This window comes from Condylura cristata, unplaced genomic scaffold, assembly GCF_000260355.1.
Source record: "Condylura cristata isolate star-nosed mole 26May11 unplaced genomic scaffold, ConCri1.0 scaffold00001, whole genome shotgun sequence".
NCBI lineage: Eukaryota > Metazoa > Chordata > Mammalia > Eulipotyphla > Talpidae > Condylura > Condylura cristata.
Genome location: NW_004567102.1, coordinates 59,988,413 through 60,006,021, shown reverse-complemented (window position 1 = coordinate 60,006,021; position 17,609 = coordinate 59,988,413). Strand labels below are relative to the sequence as shown.

Sequence of the window (17,609 nt, the reverse complement as noted above, 5' to 3'; positions counted from 1 at the left end):
TTAGTTTCCCACACTGAAATTTTTCAATGTGATTTTATAGCTTCTTTAGTTCTTTTTTCTCGCACACATAATAGTTAATTATCATGTAGTATCATCATTTGGAAGCAGAGCTTGGCTATAATGCCGACTAAAAATGACTGGTCAAATGCCAAATGGCACCTTGGTTCTCACATTTACCACGTTTGGCATTTTAGATAACGATCACCTACAGTTCTTATACTCTTTAATTATAGAATGTTTCAAGTCCTCCAGACAAGTGAGGGCCAGAGTAAAGATGAAAATTAAATGAATTTTTTGATGGTTTCCAATGATACTCTTTAATTACAAGTGTTAAACATCTCCTAGATTTTTTTAGAGTTACTACTGAAATATTTAATTTGGCAGTACTTGTTAAAAGGCAAACATTTAGGGGGTTTGGTATTTGTAACAAATTAAGGTCTTGATAGCTAGCTAACAAAACAAGCCTAACAATAAAACTATTCTAGTGATAAAGAAGAGATTTGATGGAAGCTGTACATCATTTAATACACTTTGTTTTAATAGTAGATTCAAAGTGTAAAGCAAACTACAGAATTGCAACTAGAGCTAAGAAAAAACCCGATGTGTGTGTGAATATGTATGTGTTTCAAGTCAGAAAATTCTGGTAGAAGGTGAAGACTAAAGAAATTATGAAAACAGAAGAAATTTGGTTGTAAGTTTCAAACTGAAGGAAATGACCTCAATCATGTTAAAATGTGTTTTATCTGCTGCTACTTTTTATTCTTAGTTATAAAATCATAAACAATCAGACTTTAAGTATACAGAAAATGTAATAGATAAGTGTATTATAGTTTTACATTGAACGATATGTGACAGTATGCTGGATGTAGTTACTTTTAATTTCATATTTTAATCTCACTGATATTTGCATCTCATAAATGTAAAATATGTTGCTTTAATATTTTTAAATTACTTGTATCCAGAAAAGCAATCATTGACCAATTTGGCCAACATGAAAATTTTTTAGCACAAATCTTTTTAATTAGTTCTCTGGTAGTGTCTATCTTTACGTAAACTAAGTTTTTATAGAATGAGCAACTGGGATGATTAGAAATTACTAAACCAGAGAATTATAATGGTCAATTTAATTCCAGTGGCTCTGAGATGAAGAAAACTTGAACTCAAGTCACTCTCACATCTAAATTTTCAAAAGCGCTGACCTGCTTAGACTGTGTGACGCTGGCTGGAATTGAGTCTTCGAATCCTGTCTGAACAAATCTCATTTTACCTTTTTAGCTAGTTTTTTTTTTTCAGTTAACCTTAATTTTAAACATTTTTTTCAGCACTCAACCTCAAAGTTAGCTTACCTTTTTGTAGGGAAGAGTTTCTGAGTTTCTAAGTTAGTTAACTATGTCCAGTGTTATTAAATATCCTGAATATCTGCAATATGTAATTCTGAAGAATTACAAGGAAGAAAACAAGCTCACATTTCTCTTCACTTATTTAAAATAAAATAATCCTCATAGTATCTGCTACTATAGAACATCAAAGTATCTTACTGACCAACTAATTGTGATGGACAGTAAAAGAATAACTACAGAGATGGATTCCTGTACAAATATCAGACCTGGGCCCACTTAATTCCTGTATTGAACAGAGCTAGGTTGTTTGCATTTCATAAGGTGTGGGTCCAGAATTTGCTATCTAAAGTGGACTCAGGTTTTGCTTTCTAAAGTAGGTGCCTCCTTGAGAGTTTTTATATTCAGCAGGGAAGTGTGTGGGCACTGAAATTACTCTACACGTCATAGCCCAAATAAGCATTTGGTTGTTTAAAAGAAACATCCGGAGACCAGAACACAGAATGTGACTTAAAATTTCGACACTTTTGAAGAGCAGGAAACAAATGGAAATTTCTTCCCTCCAAATTAGCTTTCTTCTTTACAAGGTACTCTTCTTACTCTAGTCTTGAAGGATTTTTTTCAATAGTGTTAGTTCCAGGTCTGCTCTTGAATTCTGAAAATTGCCAGCTGCAAATTCTGACATGCCAAGGGCTCAACTATATTTGCCCAACCAAGCAAAGGTAACAACAGAATCTCAGAGCCATTAAAGATTATAAACATGTTTCCACACTGTTGCTGTGCTGTTTATAAAAAGAACTCACTTTACGACTTTAATAAGCCCCCAACTTCGTTATTTTGCTCTCCCTCCAAGTACAAAGCACAGATGTTTTGGCATGTTGGAATTTGACCTTTGGAATTTTTTTCGGAGAGGCAGTGTGTGGGCAGGGAACTAGCACCCTGGGCAGGTTGAGGTTCTGCAATTTTCTCAAAATTAGGTAAAAGAATAGCCTGTGGCCTGAAAGCTTAATTAAGACCTACTGGAGCTAGGGTGCTAATGCACTTAACCAAATAAGGGCACTGGACTTTTATAAGAGTATAAAAAGTTATTTGAAGTTTCTTTTCCCTCTTCCTCCATTTCTTCCATGATCATATTCTTGAAATTATTAAAGTTTTCTTCCCCAACCAACTCTAGAACAGCGTTACATTACCAATGCTATAAGACACATGGCTATTTGATTAAAATTTATATTAAAATAATTTTGAGACTCAGGGACCTGAAGTGCTTATTAGCTGTATGAAGCTAACTGCTACAATGTTCAGAATAAGATATTTCCATTACCACACAAAGCTCTATTACTTCTAGAAGTCAGAATTTTCTGAATTTTTTAAACATGAATTTTTACAAACAAATTGAGCATTTGATATTTGTGTAATATAGCTGCATGATTTTGTAACTTTTATACAGCTCAATTAATTTTAAGATAGGAAATAAAGAATGGAACATTCTTTTTAAAACTTGTGTAAGTCTTGTGAATCTTGGGGTTCAAAGGATGTCCCCCCACCAACACAAATTCAGCAGTCTGATTCACCTATCCACACCATAAGACCTTCACTAATGTAGGCCACACTAACACATACACTAAAATATCAGACTATTCTGGATAGTATTAACAAACACATAAATGCAAAGAGAAAACTTGTCTCTTTAGCTGAATGACAATACTGAAGACATGTTGACACTACCAATTATATTAACTGGGAAAATGGTTATTAGAAATCCTTTGAACTTTAGGCTAATCTCCTAACATTTTTATATTTAAAAAATTATAGAATTGGGGGCCCTCCCTGGTGGCGCAGCGGGTTAAAGCGCACCACTAAGAAGCTAAAGCCACTTCTGCATGAGTTCGATCCCCGCCTGCCCCGGAGGTGACCACATGGCGCGGCAGACCTCTCCTGACCCGCCCGCTGCTCCCCTCAGCAGTGTGCTTCATCGATCTGCCTGTTCTGCTCCCCACTCTCTCTGGTGAAGCCTCTCACCGCCCCTGAGCCTCTGGCCTGTACCCCAGCTCTGTATGCATAAATAAATAAATCTTTAAAAAAAAAATTATAGAATTGGATTAAGTATTTTCTGAATTAATTTTTACACTTTAGTTATCTAAATTTTCTTTGTAATATGTTTACATAAATAATTTTATTTACTCAAAATGGATTTTAATATCTTAATATATTGTATATTTAAAATTATTGTATTGCTAATCAACTAGGATTGTTGTGCTTCCTTTGAATATTTCAAATTTCCTTGGGTGTTAATAATGCTTTAAATCCTGTATTAATGTGTATTTTCACAATCAGAATAGAATTATATATCAATTTTTTTCTTATATCACAGAACATGACTACACTTTGACACTGTCCATTTTATTATCTCCAGGATGCTCAATAGCTTTAAGATTTCAGCATTCTTATCTTTTTATACTTATTTATGTCACATTAATGTCAGCTAAATTACTCATTACCTGATTTCAAACTTTTATCACACATCATTAGCATTCTATTCCAAATTCAACCTAATGCATCTATTGACCCTTTAAAAATTCCTGAATCTTATTTGCCCAAATCCTCATAACCAGTGGTATTGTCTTTATGACTAGGTGCAATACAAGTTTTAAAAATCACACAGAATAGAGAGGCTATCTTTATACTAAATTAAAACTTTATTGAATAAAGTACACTCTCCAAAACTCAAAACTCATGATCTGATGGACTATGTCTACATTACATGCAATGAAGCTTAACATGACAGTAGTTTAACATGGAATGTCAAGCAAATTAATGTTTCTCATTGTACAAAACCGTTTATGTAGCTGACATGCAAGAAGGAAAATATGACACTCTGCATTTTTACTAATCATTTGTGATGAGTTTTAAAAAAAGACATTTGAAGAAACTGGTAGATTTCTTTAGCATATATTTCAAATAAATTAGTTACATGTGTACTACTGAAACCTCTTTCAACTTCTCTTGCATTCCAAGTAAAATCTTAGTGCAAACATCAGCGTTGCTGGTCACTCCAAGACTGTCAAACTCGTAAGAGAATACAAATTCTGAATTAATGTGTATTAAGGACAAAACCAGGAACACCAATTATTGCAAAATTCATTTAGGCACAGGTAATAGTCCACTCTAAGCATTTCTTCTAAGTCTCTCACATTAATTACTAAAGCCTGTTTACAGTACTAAAATTCTATCATTCAAGCATCAATGATTACATTTCAGAAAAAAAAAATCATTCATTTCAGCAATAGCCTTGCTGCTATATTCTAAAAAAAAAAGAAGAAGAAGAAAGAAAAGAAAAAATCACAATAAAACCTGTATCCATAATAGGATACATGGAGGGGGGGTGGGGCAGGGTACATTTTAAGAAAAAAAAATGTGCTTTACTTGCACAGCAGGAATTACATAATGTAAACACCATTTATTGGCCCACACCACAAAATCCATGAGAAAGATTCAAATTTGAACACAAAATGTGCATTATTTTTAAATCCGTGTTTGTGAGTTTATGCTGCATCTACTTGTACCAATATGACAAATAAAACACTCTTCCACACATACACATATAAGTGATTGTTAAATATTGAGCATGGCTTGTTTCCCTGACTCTAACTCAAAAATATTAAGTGACATCTCAACCATGTAAAAAAATGTTTATAGAAACCATTAAATGAATGTAAGTAGTAGTTGAGGAATGATGATGAAAAAGTGGTGGTAATAATATGATGCAAGTGGATGTTTAAAAAACAAATGTGCATACAACTGGCTGAGATTTGCAAATGCATGGAAAGTCTTTTTTCTGTGGGCCTTGTCTGAACTTTTAACTGATACCAAGATTAAAAACAAATAGTAGCACAAGTCCATTGATACCTGGAGGGTCAGGGACAGAGAGCATACCTTCAAAGTGCAAATTCTAACAATGGAATGTCATAGCAGGGATAGAAGGACAATCTTCCATCTTTTTCTTGATGAAAAGAAATAGTATGCTCAGGAAGCATTACTTCCTGGTCAGTTATCTCAGTTTCTTGGTAAAACAAAATGCATTTAGCCACAAGTCTCACCCACTCTTTCACAAACATAGAACGAGTCTTAGGGGAGTGTGGGAGCGTATAAGCCTTTACCTATGTATCACCTAATGCAACTTTTATTTAGAACTTAAATTCTTTGAACCAACTACATTAAATATCAACATGTACCTCCCTTCTCCCCACCCTCCTCCACCCATCTAAGCCAAACACCCCCAATGAACCCAGGTATTCTAATGTCTTTGCGTTTTCTAAGCCTTAGGATGAAGGCTGTTGAGTACCACCTCCACTGGAACAAAATGAACACCTAAAGGTGCACTTTCTACAGCACCCTTAATCTTCTCCACAATTAAGTGGAATCTCGATGTTCTCGAGCCTGGATCTAGATTTCTAGGTCATCAGGTCGAGGGCGGCTGCTGGCTCGACTGCTGGCTCTGCTGGAAGGCCGCTGATCCACGATGGCCAGTGGTTGCAGTTCATGGCCGGCTGCTAGCTTTTTCGAATTCTGGTTATCATCAGGAAAATCAAAAGGCTGTGCGTGGGAGTTAGAGATGGTGCTTCCTGCCTGCCCCATTCGATTCTGCTCAGCACTATAATTAGCCCAATTTTGCTCACTTGCTTGCTTGTTATAATTGCGGCAGGAAGAATTGTTTCTGTCTCCAGTGACTAGTTTGTAGCCAGGAGGAGACATGGGTGATAGGGGAGCAGTGGGTGAGGAACAGCCATTGAAATAAGCATATTTTGGAGATCCACAGTCTTTGGAGGGGCTCAGTGGGCCAGTGGTAGCATGGTAAATATCACTCTTTCCCTTCACCCGATCCTTAACACCCTTGAAGAAGACATAGAAGAGTTCGATGATGTTCAAGGCAAGAGACACCAAGGACACTACGAGCATGAAGATGATGAAAATGGTTTTTTCTGTGGGGCGAGAGAGGAAGCAGTCTACCTGGTGTGGGCAGGGGTCTCTTTTGCAAGTGTAAACAGCACTTAAGCTGAATCCATAGATGTACCACTGGATCAGCAGAAAGGCCACCTCGAAGACAGACTTGAAGAGGATACTGATGATGTAGGTTCGCAGTAAGCCACCCCGCATTTTCACCTTGCCGTGCTCTTCAATTCCATATTTGAACTTCTTTATTTCAATCTGCTTCAAGTGCATCTCTACATTGACACCATCAGTTTGGGCAACCTTGAGTTCTTCTTCTTTCTTGTTTAGTTTCTCTTCCTTTCGCATCACATAGAACACATGAGCCAGATACAGGAGTGTGGGGACAGACACAAATATGATCTGCAGGACCCAGAAGCGCACATGAGAGATCGGGAAGGACTTGTCATAGCAGACATTTTCGCATCCAGGCTGTTGAGTGTTACAACGAAAGGCAGACTGCTCATCACCCCAGGCTGACTCAACAGCTGTCCCCAGGAGCAAGATTCGGAAAATGAAAAGAACTGAAAGCCACACCTTTCCTCCCGCTGTGGAGTAGGCTTGAACCTTGTCAAGGAGTTTGCCTAAGGCACTCCAGTCACCCATGTTGCCGGGGTGAAGCCTGAAAAGAAACAAAAAGATAACTAAATAATCATAGACTGCAAGTCATTCCTTTAATATGCAGTTTCTTTAGGTCAACAGTCAAAATGTGGTAAAAGGTCTCCTATCTTTCTAGCACACTTCCTGTCCCACTTATTCTGCATTCCCGCCACCAAGAAGTTTCCCAAATTTCTCTAGGTACAGTCAATCTTAGAAGCAACAGAGGCTGTGTGTAATAATAACCTGCAAAGGTGTATTACTTGTTCAATCACTGACTTGGCCACATGTCTTGAGAAGCTGTGTTAAGTGCCTCTGCTTACTTTATCCATCTACTAAACGAGTTAAATGCCTCTGCTTACTTTATCCATCTACTAAACGAGTTAAATGCCTCTGCTTACTTTATCCATCTACTAAACGAGGACAGTGTTGCTTGGTAGGTCTGTGTCAGGACACATGCCTAAGTAAAATGCTGATGGGTGGTATTTAATAATCATGGGTATCTAAGAATCAACATAATAACCATACCTGTACCTATGAAACCATAAGCACACATACACGGATGCAACCTGTTTTCAAACCTCAAACCTGTTTTCTAGAACTTTATTCCTAATTGTGCTTGGAAATGTTTCCCTTAGTATTTCAAATGCAATTTGTGCGTATGTTACATAGTGGTCATTTAGACTGTTTCTTCTCAAAGACTGACTTATATGTGACTCAGTATTTTGTCTTTTGCCCAGAGAAAAAATGTTGTACTGAAATATACCATTTTGACATAATGTCATTCTATGCAGGAACCTATTTTCAATACTAAATGTGCATAATATCTCAAGTAAAAAAATAAATGACCTTAAGTGTTGTCTCTAGCAAAAAAGAGTTGATTGGTTGTCATCTATTAATTGCTTTTAGGATCTCTTACCAGCCTTTGGATCCTCAGTCTACATACTCAATTTAACTTCCTATCACTACCAAGATACCTCAAGCCTAAGACCTCCCCATTAATGGGAATAAGAAAAAAGGATTAAAATGTGTAGACAAGACATGAACCCCCATTATCTCATTCTGTTGTGCTTCTCTTTGCCAATAGTCCATTTAAGTGATGACAATCAAGGTCTTAAGGTTATAGGAAATATTCAGTTATCAAATAGAGCCAGATAAGATGAGCAATCCCAAGACCAAGGTTTTCCATTGCACTGCACTGGAAATGTTTCCAGGCTTTTATGTATATAATTTCAGCAAGAGTTGAAAGCTGGGAAGAAACGAATAACATAACATGAGGCAGGCATAGATAATATAGTAAGAGAGTCATAATTGGAGGGTTTTTAAAAAGATGAATTAGTCAGATTATTTAATAATTAAAAACAGCATAGACTTTCCAGGAGTCTAGTAATGAATTTTAAGTAGCATAACTAAAAGTAGGCTTATGTAGGATTCTCTGAAAAACATTCACTATCTGAATATAAAGAACTTTTTCATCTGGCATTGAACTGTATTATCCTTGTTAAAAATAAAAGGAATCAGGGATTATTTCCCCCCCTACCATGCAACATTACATTTCTGTCTAATGATTTTACTTGCTGATTACAGAATCCCAAAAAGAAAATTTCAAAAAGCCAGAGATTTCCTAGATGAACAGAGATGACTGATCCATAAAGCTGAGGTAAACATCAGCTCTCTAGATTACCAGTTGATCGGTATTTGTGATGACAGCCTAAGACTGGTGCTAAGGAATTCTTGTGTAAGAGTAGGAAGGAGGATGGGCAGGTCACAGAAATAATGCTCTCCCAGAGGTCATCCAAAAGGGAGCTTCTCTTCTACTTTTAGGAAGGGTCATTTTAGATTCTGAAGTGACAATAGTGAAATTGGTGTATGAAAAGAACAGTCAAATAAGAAAAAAAGGTTTGATGAGTTAACAAAGATGTTCAAGGGAAAGGAGAAGGAGCAATGAGTCTTGATGGGAAGTATGATGACAAGAGCACTTAAAAGGAAAAAGCTACAATTGAGCAGAAAATACTACACTGGCATGAAGAAGTATGATCCATGAAAGTCAAACATAACAGTTTGGGGAATTATATAGACAGTTTCTACATGATGATGTGTAAATTGGCTCTAATTCTATTTGTAGAAAAATACTTTTCAGTGTCATTTGCTTTTGTTCAGATACTCCAATTGTGTAACTATAGGGTGGTGGGGGGGGGCAACGAAAATAAAAAGACATTAAAACGGTTAGCTGCATAAACTCACTACAGTGAATAGACATGAGACAAACTTCCATCTGTTTGGAAATATGAGCAAGTACACAAAGAAGTTGTCATTTTGGTCAGCAAGTCATAATTGAAAATAAAATACAATTATATAGATGCCTATAGAAAATACAATATCTTTTTATAGAATCCTGATTCCACAAAAATACCCCATTGTACCGCCATATGTGTATGGGGTCATTGGGCAATTTTCTAGGCAGTAGCTCTTTATTAATACATTAGTAGCTTAATTCCAAAGTTGTTTTTTAAGCCCCCACGTAGTTGTCATTTGCATTAACGAGTTCTACTCTTTCATCTAAATATGAAAATTTAGATGAATTAGCCAATTCATCTAAATTTAGCCAATTGGATACCTAGTGTCCTCTAACATGTTGGCACCTGTCATTGGCATTATCATAAACATTACCACTAATGTTTAATATGCTGACTTATAAAGCTTGTGATTTCAACTTTTTTTGGGCACAGTTGTTCATTTTCTTGTGTATCACAAGTTCTACCAAGTGGTATTCCTTCTCCCGATTAATATTTTCGTTTTTCCAAGTCTTAGTTGACAGTGTATAATTATTGACTTACAGAATTCCTGGCCTTGATTCAGACTATGGGCCTCCACAGGTGTTCGACATATACTATGTAGATTTATGCCTTTACTTCTTGATTCCCAAGTTGGAATTTTCTATATAGACTAAGGTCTAAGTTCTGTAAATTTCTCTTTAGGAGCAAATTCTTGACAAAAGGTTCTTGTGTTTATCTTCCTTCTTGTGCCTTTTGTGTACTGTTAAAACACATTTTCCCACCAGTCTTCATGACTCTACACCAGAAGTCAAAAACTTCAGGCACCCAAGTGTGTGACCTGCCTGAAGACACCCTGGTCCCTAGACAGAGGTTCTTGAACTTCAGCAGTACTTATTAAAAACACATTCCCAGCACTCACGAGTCTAAGTGATTTTGATTTTCTGGGAATGGGGACATGAGAAGTCAGTTTTTATTTTTATTTCAACACATATCCCAGGTGAGTCTGCAGTTAAGGCCAGGAGACACACAATGAGTTTATACATTTTTGGTACGCTCTTTCTGTCAGAGCAGAAAGAGACCAACAATATATAAAAAAGCTGGAGGTGGGAGTGAGATGGGAAGCGTGAGGAACAGCCACCTTTTTTGCCAATGCACTTCCATCTGCTGCTCCCCAAAAGAAAAAAAAAAAATCAATATTTAAAAAGAAGACAGATCTTTAATTTTAAATTACTTTTGACTCTCCTTTTAGCCAGAGCCTTAAAAACAAATCATGTGCCAATATCGCATTAAGATGCACCATGTCATCAATGTCTTAAAAATTACTAGAGTTAGACAATCTTACTTTGAATTATAAAGATTTTTCCCAAGAAGAAACAACTAAGAGTTAAAAGCGGGGATTAGATAGCTATCACCTTTATATATTGAAATCAAAAACTTAGGGAAGATGGAAATCATTAATATTTGAAACAAAATCATGAAGTCTAAGAATACACCAGAAAATGCCTGTGAAAATTCCTGATAAAATCATTTAGCGAATTTCTTCAGGGGAAAAGGAAATACCATGAATGTGTTTCTAATATATAAAACTAAAACACAAAACTACAATGTAAGCCTTCTAATGGTTTTAACTTCTAAGAAGCCCTGACTCCTATAAGTAAATGCCTTTGAAGGGATGCAGTTGTGAGCTCCTGCTTCTATGGATACACCTGCACAATGCTATTCTGCTAATATCCATACCCACACATAAGTAACACATCTCATATCAACCTCTCAGTGAATTCTAGATCTTTCTCCCAAAAGACTGACTCAGTCCCAGCACTAGGCTTCCTATTAACTTGATCCTTTCAGCCACGGGTAGTGCTCTTTGTCAATCTAGCCAACTTGCACTCCTCATGGCCACACTGACCTGACCTCAGCAGTTTTGCTTCATCCAAGCTGCTCACTCAATTCTTTTTTAGGTCTCAGTACTGGCATCATGTCATCAGCCAGCACTGTTTTTGTTTTTGAATGCCCGTTAGCTAACTTTGATAAAATGTATATTTACTGCTTACTACTTGTCTCCCTCCATGATAAGGATCCATCTCTGCTTTCTCAACTACTGAAGTAGGAGCTCCAGAAAGGAGTTGGTTTTCCACTACTCTATCCTCCCAGTGCTTAAAAAAGAGGTAAGAGAAGCTGAATAAATTATCTGAATATACCAAATGTCTCCTGTACCACCCACCATCCCAAAGGGACTAGGCTTCATCAGTTTTATTTTTTAATTATATGCTTGAGATTCTCATAGTTGCAGTTAGAGCTGAACTTTTCAAGTTTCTAACTGAAAAGGAGACTTTCATATTAAAAAAAAAGTGGTAGAATCAATTTTTTTAAATATTATTAAATTTTCAAGAAACAGCTGCCTCATGCCTCAAATGGTTTCTATGCAGACAATAGGAATGAATCAAGAAAGAAAGTTTCATTGACAAAGAACATCTTTAATTTATCAGATGAGGGCCCTCCCTGGTGGTGCAGTGGGTTAAAGCACAGCACTAAGAAGCTGAAGCCACTTCCTCTGAGTTTGATCCCTGCCTGCCCCAGAGGAAATCCACATGGCATGGCAGACCTCTCCTACCACCCTTACACCTCTGGCCTGTACCCCAGTTCTGTATGCACAAATAAATAAAATCTTTTTTAGAATAAAAACATGTATTCTCCAATTAAGCAGTACTGTAACAAACAGTACTATGACTTTTGTTGTCCTTGGGAACTCTAGTGCATGAAGAAATACTAGTCTGTTTAAATGTGTGCTTATTTCAGGAGTGGGAGAGGGTTAGGACGCTGATGGGAAGAGCAGCAGCTGATATTAACCCCACTTAATAAAACATCCCTATAAAGACTGAGTCTATGCAGGCAATTATGTGATTTGGTCAAATATCAGAAAATGTTCCCATTTTCTCAATATTATACACAGTCTCTTCTTCCTCACACCTGGTTCCCCTAACTCTGTGGCATATTCCACGTAAACATCTATTTAAAATTCTGCCCATGCTTCTCTAAAAACTTTCTATTCCTTTGTAAAGAAAGATACCATTATATTTCTGCAGGTGTTTGATATGTGGCATTAAACTGCAAATGGCGGGGGTGGGTAAAGAGGAAATTCTCCACTAACAAGCCTTTTGTCTCTCTTCTCACACAGTTAGCCAACATCAGCCTCCATAGAACAATGAATGAGATAGGGCACTGAGGGGTGAGGGATTCCATCCCCAAAAAAGATGATGCCTAACAATAAGAGAGGATCCTTTCCCTATCACTCAGCTCCTCTGATAAATTTCTCTTGGTCACTTGAGAGAAAAAGTTTAGTCAGAAGCCAGAGGCTAACGCCATGTTCTTTCAATGATGATCTGATGGACTTTGAAAAATACTATTTCAGTTCTTGGTCTTCCCCTCTCACTCTTACCTCCAAATTTACTATTTTATTGAATAGCTCTATTATTTTATCAACAAAGAAACACACAATTATCATGCATATTGATCTATTTTCTTTAATGAGCGCTGAATATGATAACATGCAAATAAAGTTGTGATAAGAGTTGACTAAAGTTTAGCTACTATGCTTAAGATCCTTAGCTATAGATGCAGCTCATTTATTTTCTAATTTTGTCATATTTCTTTAGCAAAACAGCTGTTAATTAATGATTAAATTTTCCTAATGATAATCAAACCTAGTTTTAAACACGTTCCCACAAAGAGTACAATATTTCTATTTTAGCAAACTCACACAGACTTATGAGAAGAATTTGCCTTTTATCAATTGATAGGGAAGTAAGACTGAGATGATGCTTGTTTTTGTGTTCCTGTTTGGAGGCGTCTCCTCCAAATCATGGGAAAAACAATATCCTCTATAGAACAGCTCACAGAAATGGTGAAAAAATAACCCAACTTCTATATTACTGAGAAATTTAAGCATTTCATATAACATGTATTTTCTAGAGAGTGAGGGAAACCTGTATTTTAATTTTAGCAAGACAGTCTGTGCATTCATAACCGAATAGCCGGATCTGAAAAGCAGTAAGAACATTATGGAGTTATTCAAAGAATGGTGTATATGTATGTCTGTGTGTGCATGCCTCTTTGTTTGGATGTATAAATACACATAAAACTTCCCATGGAGGAGAAACTGGGTATTTTAAAAGTTAATTATTTATATTAAATATTGACATTAATGAAAAATACTAGATAATTATCTTTCTCTACAGAAGCTGAACTGGTGTTGAAGTAGACAAACTTCGACAATCTGTTCAGACAAGGGAGAAACTTGATGGGAACGCAGAACAACAGGAAAGGTGGAGTAGAAGGTATTAATCACTGGTGACTTTCCTATCATTCTGTTCCCTGGGGTACCCTATATAAAAAAGCTCTGAGGCTCATACTACGCTACATCTCTGTCATAAAAGAAATGAAGGAATGTGTGGTATCAAGAGTTTTCCATTCCTTTCAATACAAGAATTGGAAACATCTAAGAAACAAAACAACTCTCAGTATCTGAAAACACGCCCTTTCAGATGCTCGCTGCAATGATTTTTGGAGCTGTTTCCAGGGAGGATAAAGCAAAGTAGCAATCACACTGTAAAAGATGAGGAACTGAGTTGTGATAAGCTATAAAAGGTATTAGAAAACAAACAAACAAACAAACAAAACGTGGAATACTTGCAAACAGCAAGAAAGTAAAATCAAAGCACTAACAAGGCACTTTTTTGGGTTGGTTAGGTGGTATCTCTACACCGAAGTACAAAGCATCATACATTGGAAGGACACGTCCCTGTGGCATAGAACTGGACACAGAGCCAGAACAAAACAACCTGCTACTCATATAATTAATTACTCCTCCCCAAGTTATTTTCTATCTAACTGGTTTACTTGGGGGGAGGGGAGGGTGGCGGGTTGGGGGGTATTACTTTACTGCATCATCTCTGCATTGCTTATTTACTTTCACAAGTCCTTGCATAAAAGTAAATACCAGGCTCCTTAAAAACCCTCACAATCGATTTCTTTAAACTGCCACAGAACACTTCTGACTTGCTTTCAAGTGCGCCCAATTTCTGGGAGAGATTCAGCATCTTTCTTCTCTTACTGACTTAATTCCGGGCAGCAAAAGAAATTAAAGCCATTTTCAAATAAAGCTAGGTGTATTTTTTCAGGCGTTAACAGATCTCCTCTTTCCCTCCCCACTTTGCACTTTTGGAGAGAAACAGGGACATGACTCAAAGAAAATGGGAGTACACTGTTGGTGGAAGAGAGCCTGTGGATAAGCTTTCGTCAGAGATGCTCAATTAACATTTAGCGTCTGATGTGTGGGCGACCCGCTGCTCAGAACTCGATTTGAATTTCGGAATTCTCTGCTCATTTGTGCCTGGACACGTCATGTCATTAGCTTTTTCCTCATTTTATGGTGGGGTTCCCCTGCCTCTTCTTGGGAACTTTCGAGAACTTCCCAGAGATACAAGTGCAATGTAAGAACAGTAATTCCCAAGGAACTCAGGTTTCCTTACCAAAGTGTCTACAGTAGGAGTCAATAAGTGTAAGAGGGAAAAAAAAGAATACTGTGGATGGGAGAGCGGGAGGGGAAATTAGATTGACACGTTAATTAAGTTATTTGCTCCTTTTTAACACTTGGCAGGCAGTCTATCTTCCCACCACTCCCTGCCCTCGCCTCCTCCCCTTCCTTCTCAGCGGCGGAACTTAGGACCTGTGCTCTGTTTGGTTTGTAAGGATTTGAAGGAAAACATCTCGGGTAAATGTCTCCAAACCTAGCGACTCGGGCAGCGCGGGAGCCGGGGTGAAGCAGGCGGAGGCTAAGATGGCAGGAGGCGCCCGCGCCCGCCCAGCCCCCCCGCCCCCCAAGCGTTCATTTTTATTTGCTTTTCAGCATTCTGTAGTGTAAATACTTCAAACTTCGGGGTCATAACAAGAATTTAAACTCATTCCTTTGGTCTGTGGAGTTAGACAGAACAGAGGAAATCCTTGCCCGCCACGAAAATGCATGATTGCATTTCTGGTTGTCAGAATGTTTGCTACCGATAAGAGTATTTAAGAAATGCACTTAAAAAACCAAATCAGTGTAATCTTTGCTTATCGGCAACACACTGGCAGCTTCAACTCAAAAATTGCCCTAGAGCTCTAAATTCGGTCACAGGTTCGGACAGTCGGAAGGCAGGGGTGGGGGGTGGGGGTGTAGCTCCCGCTAAGGCGCAGTTTAAGACAGCACATTCATATTCTTTCTAGGAGCTCCCATCCTAGGAGACGGTTTTGGAAATGAACCCTGCCTTACACTCTTTTCTGAACTTGTGCTCTCCGCCTCTAGTGCGGAGTGGCCACCACCCATTCAAGGGATTTCATCTCCTGAATTGCCGACGTGGTGAGTAAAAGGTGTCTCTTGGAGGGTCTCAACTTTTTTCCGTAATGGTCGCTACACAATGTAACTATCTACTGTTACTTTTAAAGCTTCGGTATTAAAACTCTTGATTTTTAATACCTTTTTGTTTATTGAGAAAAATTCTAGGGAGGCACCACGTGGAAGTCAAGTAACCACAGGTCTTAACAAAGCACTTTGTTAAGAAGTTTGTTTTGCGAGTCTATAGAACGTCAATCAAGATTTCCATATGAAAAAGCACAAAGCGTAGAGTTCTATAGCAAGCACGCTAAGCAAATTTGCACTTTGATTTTTGTGAAGTTGTCAGTCAAATCCCCAACCTAGGCCCCTAAACCCTCCAACAAGTTTTACAAAGTACCTAGACTATAAATGATTACAAATAAATAAATAAAATTACACACTAAAATTAAGAACCAAATATCCAGCAATCTAGTTCCTTATTCTAGTTAATTCTTTATTCCTACCGTAAAGGTCCAAGCCTTACTTTACCTGTTGCATTAATAGAAACTTTTAACAACCAAAAAATACAAGTTTTACTTTAGCTTTAACTACAGAGAAACACTTAAGTTCTTTCCATTTACACTATCATTATCAAAGCGACATTTAAAACAAATACAAACTTTAGAAAAGCTTTACTTGTAGAATAAGAGAGGGGTAGGTAAATGTTTTAACTTACTCTTTCTCTTAAAAGAAGTGTAGTAGGCGCGCCAAGTTATTGAACTCCTTAGAAGACGAAGGAAAATGAAGAAGCAAGTTCAGGCACTCAGACCTGTCTATTTAAAGTTTAAAAGTCTGCTGCTGTTTGGTACTTTCTTAACTCCTACCCCCAATGAAAGAAAAGTGCTGATACCTCGTAAAAGCTTTTTTCTTACTTGGAGTACAGAGCTTTTAAAAGTTTCAAGCCACTGATTCAGGAGGAGGGGCCAGAAGTAAGGGGAGGGGAAAGGAAAGCCCGGAGGGGAGTTGGAGGGGGGAGGTCGGAAAGTGGAAGGGTGGAGAGAGGCAAAGAGGACTAGCAAGGTCGAGAGAAAGCATTAGCTTAAGTTTTCTGAAGAGGAAAAGAAAATAGTATGAGATGTGAAATGCCACTGTTTTGTAGTTACCGATAAAAATGAATAGTTTTATTTATGCTTACTTCCCCTCAAAGCCCAGGGATAATGAAAAATTGTATATTCTATAATAGCACAGGCTTTTCCAAAATAATAATAATAAAAAAACAGTTTATTGTAAATAAAAATGGTGGGAAAGTGTTAGCCAGTGCAAACTTGTTTCATGTTGGCCAAGATGTGTGAAGTTAGAGGTGGGTGTAAGTTGTTTGATGATCTAATTCCTTTCCTCTTAATTTAGGTAGGGACAATTAACAAAGGAAATGTGGGAATGGGAGAGAAGCATTTTCTAAAGAGAACTCATGTGGGGATATTCCTAGTGGAACCCACCTTCCAACCCCTTGACTGCTTTGAATTTTTGTTCTTGCCTTTGGTCTAGCAAAAACTATACTTGTATTTATAACTGTATTTGTATACATTTTGCTTGTGATATCTGACTCTACCAACTCCTCTGGGTAACTAAAACTGTATAATATCTCAGCCCCATTCATGCCAATGTACTGGCAATTGAATTTCCATTGTCGTGAAGTCAGGATTTTTTTTTTTAATCAGGTACTGACATCCTAGCATTCAGTAGGCCTCAAAATGATGAACTTTCCTTGAGGCCATCTCTATAAAACCCAGTGGAGAGTTTTCTTCTCTGATGACCATCGAGGTGCCCTATATTCTTTATGTGCTTTTCCACGGCTTCCACTGCCCTCCTTCTTCAGACTCTGCAAAGGAGTTTATTATAACCTGAGTCATGTGGCCTGGATCTTAGAATGGCCAGTTCCTTTGAGGATTCGCCAGATGCCATACCAGAGGTAGGAAAATTCCCCATAAACAGTCTCAGTGATGCGCTTGAGGTTGGTCAGGGAAATCTCTTAATCATTATTCTCCTGAAGTGAAGAAAAGTCAT

At 37.5% G+C, this 17,609-nt stretch overlaps 1 protein-coding gene across 1 annotated transcript; it reads right to left on the bottom strand.

The window, feature by feature from the left end:
- Positions 1–4,019: 4,019 nt before the first annotated feature.
- GJA1 (gap junction protein, alpha 1, 43kDa) lies at positions 4,020–16,466 on the bottom strand. The gene is made up of 2 exons (XM_012724431.1): positions 16,282–16,466; positions 4,020–6,945 (listed from the first exon to the last, which is right to left on the bottom strand). Exon 2 carries the CDS (start codon positions 6,927–6,929, stop codon positions 5,781–5,783), a length of 1,149 nt encoding a protein of 382 aa, XP_012579885.1. The 5' UTR covers positions 6,930–6,945; positions 16,282–16,466; the 3' UTR covers positions 4,020–5,780.
- Positions 16,467–17,609: the final 1,143 nt, after the last annotated feature.

What these genes read in the sequence shown, in the direction of transcription:
- GJA1 (XM_012724431.1), bottom strand. Translation starts at nt 6,929, where the DNA reads ATGGGTGACTGGAGTGCCTTAGGCAAACTCCTTGACAAGGTTCAAGCC.